Source organism: Procambarus clarkii, unplaced genomic scaffold, assembly GCF_040958095.1.
Source record: "Procambarus clarkii isolate CNS0578487 unplaced genomic scaffold, FALCON_Pclarkii_2.0 HiC_scaffold_976, whole genome shotgun sequence".
Lineage (NCBI taxonomy): Eukaryota > Metazoa > Arthropoda > Malacostraca > Decapoda > Cambaridae > Procambarus > Procambarus clarkii.
Window position 1 is genome coordinate 33037 of NW_027190008.1, and position 9197 is coordinate 42233.

The 9197-nt window shown below is 36.5% G+C and overlaps 1 protein-coding gene across 1 annotated transcript; it reads right to left on the reverse strand.

Annotated features, from left to right (window-relative positions):
- Positions 1-1483: 1483 nt before the first annotated feature.
- Positions 1484-3214, reverse strand: LOC138361889 (uncharacterized). Its single transcript, XM_069320943.1, has 3 exons — positions 2699-3214; positions 2234-2418; positions 1484-1974 (listed from the first exon to the last, which is right to left on the reverse strand). Exons 1-3 carry the CDS (start codon positions 2856-2858, stop codon positions 1750-1752), a joined length of 570 nt encoding a protein of 189 aa, XP_069177044.1. The 5' UTR covers positions 2859-3214; the 3' UTR covers positions 1484-1749.
- Between the last annotated feature and the right edge of the window lie 5983 nt (positions 3215-9197).

Consider the following 9197-nt stretch of genomic DNA (forward strand, 5'->3'; position numbering starts at 1 on the left):
AATAATCCTCAGGTATGTGGAGGATGTGGGAGGCCTTTGATCAACCACCGACTTCCTGCCCCGTCGACGGGGCCATCAGCCCTCAGTGTGCCCTCAGCCAAAATAATGTGAAACATGTATGTGGGTGTATTAAATATTTTAATTTATTATTTCCAAGATTTAGCTGTTAGCTCTTGGACCCCGCCTTTCTAAGCGTCGGTTGTCTAATGTACCGACTCTCGGCCTCTTTTCCTCCATCATATCTAAACAACATATATTTTTATCTAACACACTCACACATCCCCAAGATGCAGCCTTTAGCAGCTTCCTGACTTTCAGGTTCCTATTTACTGCAAGGTGAATAGAGGCATTAGTGTGTGTATGTTTGTGTCTGTGTGTGTGTGTGTGTACGTGTGTGTGTTTGTGTGTATACTCACCTAGTTGTGGTTGCGGGGGGTTGAGCTCTGGCTCTTTGGTCCCACCTCTCAACTGGCAATCAACTGATGTACAGATTCCTGAGCCTACTGGGCTCTATCATATCTGCATTTGAAACTGTGTATGGAGTCAGCCTCCACCACATCACTGCCTAATGCATTCCATCTATTAACTACTCTGACACTGAAAAAGTTCTTTCTAACATCCTAGTGGTTCATTTGGGTACTAAGTTTCCACCTGTGTCCCCTTGTTCGCCTACCACCCGTGTTAAACAGTTTATCTTTATGTACCCTATCAATTGCATTTCTCGCAGCCTGTCCTCGTAACTCATGCCTCTTAGTCCTGGGACTAGCCTATTGGCATACCACTAAACTTTTTCAAGCTTCGTCTTGTGCTTTTTTTTTTTTTTTTTTTTTTTTGAGATATATACAAGAGTTGTTATATTCTTGTACAGCCTAGTACTAAGTATATGGTGTTTGGCTAGATAAGAGTAAAACTGCTTGTAGATTAGTTTTTCAAAAAATGTTGACAAGTTAGGCAGGATTGATATAGGTCTGTAGTTGTTAACATCTGTGAGATCACCACATTTGTGTACAGGGGTAACTCGCTTTTTTTAGGATAACTGGAAAGGTTTGGAGTTCAAGTTCAAGTAGCTTTTCAAAAAATGTTGACAAGTTAGGCAGGATTGATATAGGTCTGTAGTTGTTAACATCTGTGAGATCACCACATTTGTGTACAGGGGTAACTCGCTTTTTTTAGGATAACTGGAAAGGTTTGGAGTTCAAGTGACCTGTTGAAGAGCATGAGAATTCTTTGGAGACAATTCCTAACCTATACTTCTTCTCAAGGTCATGTTTTTTATTAATGGGTTTAAGTATTCCCTTTGTAAGCAAGGGATTGTTAAGCCTTTTGGTTATGCTTACAAAAAAGTCACAGGACAGACATTATCAGCAGCAGTTATAAAATTGTCAATAGCAGTTTCATTGTGCAGCCTAAAACTTAACTCCCTTGACTCTAGAGGTATATATATTAGGTTTAGGTTAGGTTTTTTTAATTAAACCAGCCAGGATGAGTGAAGCCATGAAGGGCGTTTTTATTAATTAAAACACCCAAATGTTGGGTGCTTCAGGTGTTGTTCCTCTTGGATGATCTTGTACCTCTCTGTCTCACACCTGTAAGAATGAGTGATATGGTTAAGGGGGAAACAAAGTGCAGGCAAGGCAATGGAGGCCAGTAGTAATCTTAGGGCTAGGATAATTAGAAATTAGAGAAATTAAGTAAGAGAAATTAGCAAGAGAAATCAGGTAAAATTTATTATACTTAACTTTTGTATCATCAGTTTAGTAGTAAATCTTCATCTTCATCATCATCATCTTCACTGTCACAAAGCTCCAGGTAGGGCTCAGAAACATCAACATCCTCTTCCTGGTATCCAAATAAACGCTTTGCATCACTCAGCTTGTCAGAACACAACTTTTGCCCTTGCTTCAAAAGAGCCAAGATTCCACTCTTATTTTTGGTTGATAGGTGCTTCTCTTCAATAGTGTACTTGTTAGGATCCTGTAATATATAGACTATTTAATGGGGTTTAAGACATTTACAAATTTCCCTGAAAATACTAAAGAAATTAGAATAAATAAATAAAGTTTTCGGTAAAAGTTCAAATATATGTAAAACACACCAGTACAGTATATGAAAACCATGGAATTGTCTACCTGTCAAAGTTGTAAATAGCAAGACTTTACTCAAGTATAAAATTCTGCTGGATAAATGTTTATGAAGAACTGAATTGCAACACACATTTAGGCTGTTAGCTTACCTTGCTTAGATATGAAGGAAAAATTCCACATAACAACTCTTCAGTATGTTCGGTTAAAATCTCTCTCTTATTCTTGTAATATGCGAGATAATGCAGCATTTCTTGAACAGTGTGTTGTTGCTCTTCTCTGGATCTCTTCTGAAGCTCCACATCTTCTACTGCCTTCTTTTTTTGAGCAAGGGACACTAATAAAAGAGGAAAATTATATTTACTGCAAGTAAACTACAACTCAATTTAATGTAATTACAGTTTAGGTACTTGCATTATACATACTATACATAGTTTATTGTGCAGTATCAACCTGATAAAAACCTACGGATTATGATACTGCACCTATTTTACAAACAGTAGTGATGATATTTTACTTCAAAAATAAGTAAAGCTTATCCATTATGCATGCTAAATGTTAGTTATCTTGATAAGGCCGAATTGTAACCCCTGATAAAATGAGATGTAGTTACATACCATTTTGGCTATGATGAGGCAATAAATTGTGCCATGGCAGGATACCTTCTATTGCATCCTTTTCACTGAGAATTTCAGAGTTTTCACTATTGTAGATTTTTATGAAGCCTTGAAGCTTTTTCCTATCACACTCATTTCTGTGCCGGAGTGAAGAGCGCATTTTACTGGATGCTGCAAATAAAGTTTTTTGGCTGAAAGTTTTAAAGTTGTTAAAAAAATTTCCTCATCATAAGAGTTTGTTCTGGAAACTGGAACATATTGGAGGGGTGACAGGTAAGCTTCTAACATGGATTAAAAAATTTCAAACTGATAGAAAAATGAGGGCAGTAATCAGAGGCAATGTATTGGACTGGAGAAATGTCACGAGTGGAGTACCACAGGGTTTAGTTCTGGCATTCATGGATAAATAATAAATAAATTGTTCATGATTTTTTTAGACAAAAGCTAGAATATGCAGCAGTTGTATGGTGCCCATATCTTAAGAAGTACATGTACAAACTTGAAATGATACAAAGACGTCATGGGTGTCATAGGGGCCCCAGCACACTGGTTTGCTAAAGGGCCCTTAATGCTGTCGAGACCTTATGGGCCCTTGGACCCATTACGTTAAGACATAGTGCTGTATTGGGCCACACACTTTTTGCCATATACATCAATGACAGAGATGATTGAATTGAAATTATATATATATATATATATATATATATATATATATATATATATATATATATATATATATATATATATATATATATATAAATATCTTTGATATCCCCAGAGTCAAAGTTATTCTGTGTAAATACACTATGCAAATAAAGGGACCTTGTCTATGGAACTCACTCGCTAACAAATTTAAAAACTGTCCAACTTCTGCCATTTTAAAAAATAAAACCAAAAAGTACCTAAATTTTTTCTTGATAGTTTCCTAACTAGTGTATTAAACTCGCACTGTATCTTATGAAATCCAATGCCAGAATATATGTGCCTAAACCATACAACTTTTCCATTGTAATCATTGCTATCACCTTATATCATGATTGTTATATTGAATGCATATCTTACTATATTATACCTTGAAATATTCCTCAAATTATGCTACAATTTATATGTTGATAACCCTCAAATTTTACTTTAATGTACATAGTAATCTTTGTGATACTTTCTTACAATGTACCAGCCAATTTTTTTCCATTTAAGCTTTAAATTGCCTATTTAAAATTATCTGTTAGATTAAGGACCTGCCCAAAACACTGTGTGCTAGTGGCTTTACAAGAATGTAAAAACATCAATGCTATGTACTCTCATAATCCCAGTGTGCTAACTTGTATATAAATAAATAAACAAATAGTATGTAAGTACTGTACAGCATTATTCATGTTGATTCTATACCTTATCAAGCAAGTTCAGCATAAGAAGAATACAAATGAATACAACAGATGTAGACAAACTTCAATACCTGATTTTCAATCCTTCGTAGAACCCGGCTTGCTGTATTTCGTTCTAAAGCCTTCTTGCCTTTAAGTAGAAAACGGGCTTCCTCTTCTTTCTTCATTAATTCTCTACTGTTTCGGAAGTCACACTGGCAGAACTTGCAAACATTGCTTCGGACATGCACACATTGTTTGCAGTTTGTGCATCTCCTCAAGAATTTTCCCTGAAGACCTGAAGGAAATAGTTTCTAATAAAATACTTATATTCAAATGACCTATGCTGCAAAAATTATAAGTTAAATTGTTGTTAAAATGTACTACAGTAATTAAATATATTATTTAAATTATGAAATAATCTACATTAACACTAGTGAGAGCAATGTTAAAAATTTTAGGACTGCATCTGGAAATAACTTTAATTTTGGATGTGATTAACCATGCTGTAACTCGTATAACAAAACTGAGAGGAGTTGAATCCAACAGCCTGATTGACCAGGCTGTTAATTTCAAGCGAATACTATATTATTGGAAGAAAAAAAAATTATATATATATATATATTAATCAATATTGTAACTTTTTTTGTGTAATGACGTTTTCAAATAAAGTTAGATAAATATACACACATACCAAAAGAATAAGGGTGGTAGGAGAAGAAAATATGAAAGTGTTCAGTGAGGATCCACAAGGTCTTCTCTGAATACTCTTTATTTTCTTCTCCGAGGCTATGGGTCCCTACACTTGCACCAGAGGTGGTACCCCTCATATATATATATATATATATATATATGTCCTGGGGACCATTCAGGCTTGTTCGCATATATATATATATATATATATATATATATATATATATATATATATATATATATATATATATATATATATATATATATATATATATATATATATATATATATATATATATATATATATATATATATATATATATATATATATATGACAGTGTCAGATTCACCACCACCATCAAACACCACCAGCACCATACACCACCAGCATCATACACCAACAGCACCATACACCACCAGCATCATACACCACCAGCATCATACACCACCAGCATCATACACCATCAGCATCATACATCACCAGCATCATACACCATCAGCATAATACACCACCAGCATCATACACCATACACCACCAGCACCATACACCACCAGCACCATACACCACCAGCATCATACACCACCAGCACCATACACCACCAGCATCATACACCACCAGCACCATACACCACCAGCATCATACACCATCAGCATCATACACCATCAGCATCATACACCATCAGCATCATACTCCACCAGAATCATACACCACCAGCATCATACACCACCAGCACCATACACCAGCATCATACACCATCAGCATCATACACCATCAGCATCATACACCATCAGCATCATACACCATCAGCATCATACTCCACCAGCACCATACACCACCAGCACCATACACCACCACCATGTCAAATGGACAGTGTTAACAAAAGTATTCCCACATACTCCGTCACTATGTGATGGAGTACACATAGAACAGGGGACTGTAACAAATGTTCTAGCATAAAACTTTGTACAGTTTAGTAATTCCTTACCATTTGATGTACTAGGTAGATCCATGTTTGGTGAAGTTTTATAGCTGGAGCTGGAAGATCCTGTCGAGATGACTTCTTCAAAGAGAATAGCTTCAACACATTGTGTCTTGAGTCTTCCAGTACTTGGCCTACAGTTACCAGATCTGATTTACAGAAACTAGTGAACTATGGAGATAAGATTGTTAATAATATACTTTTTTTGAGATTCATATGACTTGCAGCTTAAAAACCAACCTTATTTTAAAATAGTACACTAAAGTACATAGCAAATTGCGAAATTCGTAGTTTTTTAACTACTTTAAAGCTAAATTCTCAAGCTTTGAAAATAAGCACAATTTGCTATTTTAAGCGGAATCTGGCAACTCTGATTTAGCATGTAAACATTGACTTGCATTCACAATGTAGTTATTTATTTTTCAACAATTTAAAACGAGTTATGAAAATACACACATTGGTACATTATTGCAAAGGCACTATACTATATATATATATATATATATATATATATATATATATATATATATATATATATATATATATATATATATATATATATATATAAATTGTTGCAAGTCGAGCAACAAATATTTTACATTGAACAACAAATGAGATTGGAAAAGCAGTATTGCCAAAATAGACCCCAGACACACCCTGTGGGTAGTAATGGACCCCCATACCGACCCTATGAGGGGTAGTGGACCCCATAATAACACTATGGGCGATAGTGGACACTATACAAACACTATGGGCGGTAGTTGACTTCATAGAGACCCTGTGGGCGGTAAGGGACCCCCTATCGACCCTGTGGGCGGCAGTGGACCCCCTATCGATCCTGTGGGCGGCAGTGGACCCCCTACCGACCCTGTGGGCGGCAGTGGACCCCTACCGAACGTGTGGGCGGCAGTGGACCCCCTACCGACCCTGTGGGCGGCAGTGGACCCCCTATCGATCCTGTGGGCGGTAGTGGACCCCCCCCATATCGACCCTGTGGGCGGCAGTGGACCCCCTATCGATCCTGTGGGCGGCAGTGGACCCCCTACCGACCCAGTGGGTGGCAGTGGACCCCCTGCCGACCCTGTGGGCGGTAGTGGACCCCTACCGACCCTGTGGACGGTAGTTGACTTCATAGCGACCCTGTGGGCGGTAGTGGACCCCATACCGACCCTGTGGGTGGCGGTGGACCCCATACCGACTCTGTGGGCGGCAGTGAACCCTATATACTAATCCTGTGGGCGATACTGTACCCTATAGTCATCCTGTGGGGGCAATGGATGCCATACATATCCAGTGGGTGTTATTGTACCCCATACTTATTCTGTGGGTGGTTGGAGCCCCATACCCATCCTGTGGGTTATAGTGGACCCCATACTCATCCTGTGGGTGGTATTGGACCCCATACCTATCCTGTGGGTGGTTGTGAGCCCATACCCATCCTGTCGGTGGTAGTGGACGCAATACACATCCAGTGGATGGTATTGGATCCCATACCCTTCCTGTGGGTGGAAGTGATCCCCATACCATTCCTGTGGGTGGATGTGACCCCCATACTCATCCTGCGGGTGTTATTGGACCCCTTACCCACCTAACAGGTGGTAGTGGACCCTATACTAATCCTATAGTTTCCAATAATCCACACCATACCATCCTGTTTGCAGTAGTTTACCCTATATACATTCCAACATAACATCGTTTTCTGTTAGCGTTCCTACAAAACATTCTTTAAAGATTTCTAAAGCACAAACTATGGTATATAATATTGATTGGTGAAGCACTTATTCTATGTAATAATTTATTGTGCTTATTATAATTTACTAAGAACAACTAATATTTCTCAAAACAAAACTACGAGCCTTCAATAGGATGTAGCTGATCTGTAATATTATAAGAGCATGGACAATAGTAGGTGAATTTCACAACCCATGTGGGACCTGAAAATTACAATTTTCGTTATAATTGAACCAATCACGACTATTCAGCTATCTACGTTGATGGACGAGTACTGTGAGACGTAAATTGGTACGTGAGGAAGAGTTTGAGCCTTGGTAAAAAAGTTAACTGGGAATATATCACATATGTACTAAATCACATTCCACATATTGACTTTAAGCACTAGTCATATATGTACTGTCTTGTGTGAGAACGGGTTGGAAAATTCACAAAAACGTGGAAAACGGCAAAATATTGCCTAATTCGATGATATTTTGTTTAAATCACATGAAGGAAAAGGGGATGATAAACGTCAAAATATTGCTAAATTCGATGATTTTCCGTACGAAACAAAATGCAAGAAATCTTGCTTAAAATGCAATATTATGCGAAATTCTGAGATTTCAAGGCCAAATCACATATCGTGATACTACATGAAATAGTTTTGAAATATTGGTAAAAATGAATATATTTACGTAATATCAAACTACATGAAAAACGTGAAAAAAGTCACTATTTAACCATATTTGAGGATTTTAACTTCAAATCATAGAGCGAGGTTTCGTATTATTTAGTTCCAAGAAAAGACATATGACAATGTTGTTTCCAATACAAATGATAAAAAACAATGTGTTTTCATTAGAATTAACTATAATGTTCTTGATTTTCCGTTTATATTAACGATGGAAGATATACACGTAAAACCGCTCTAATCCGGCTGAAACGTCGATATATGCAATAAAAACCGAACTTCTCCCCTTTTCAATATCTTACTCAGTATTTTAACGAGAAACAAATAGATGATTGAAAATGAAGTATTTAAGGTTATTATCTAATCAATTATGTGTTTGCATTATTTTTATCGTATATATATATGAATTAATACCCATGGACAGAAAATTCACAAAAACGTGGAAAACGGCAAAATATTGCCTAATTCGATGATATTTTGTTTAAATACCATGAAGGAAATGGAGATGATAAACGTTAAAATATTGCTAAATTCGATGATTTTTCGTACGAAGCAAAATGCAAGAAAACTTGCTTAAAATGCAATATTATGCAAAATTCTGAGATTTGAAGGCCAAATCACATATCGTGATACTACATGAAATAGTATCGAAATATTGGAAAAATGAATATATTTACGTAATATCAAACTACATGAAAAACGTGAAAAAAGTCACTATATAACCATATTTGAGGATTTTAACTTCAAATCATAGAGCGAGGTTTCGTATTATTTAGTTCCAAGAAAAGACATATGACAATGTTGTTTCCAATACAAATGATTAAAAACAATGTGTTTTCATTAGAATTAACTATAATGTTCTTGATTTTCCGTTTATATTAACGAGGGAAGATGTACACGTAAAACCGCTCTAATCCGGCTGAAACGTCGATATATGCAATAAAAACCGAATTTCTCCCCTTTTCAATATCTTACACAGTATTTTAACGAGAAACAAATAGATGATTGAAAATGAAGTATTTAAGGTTATTATCTAAACAATTATGTTTTTGCATCAT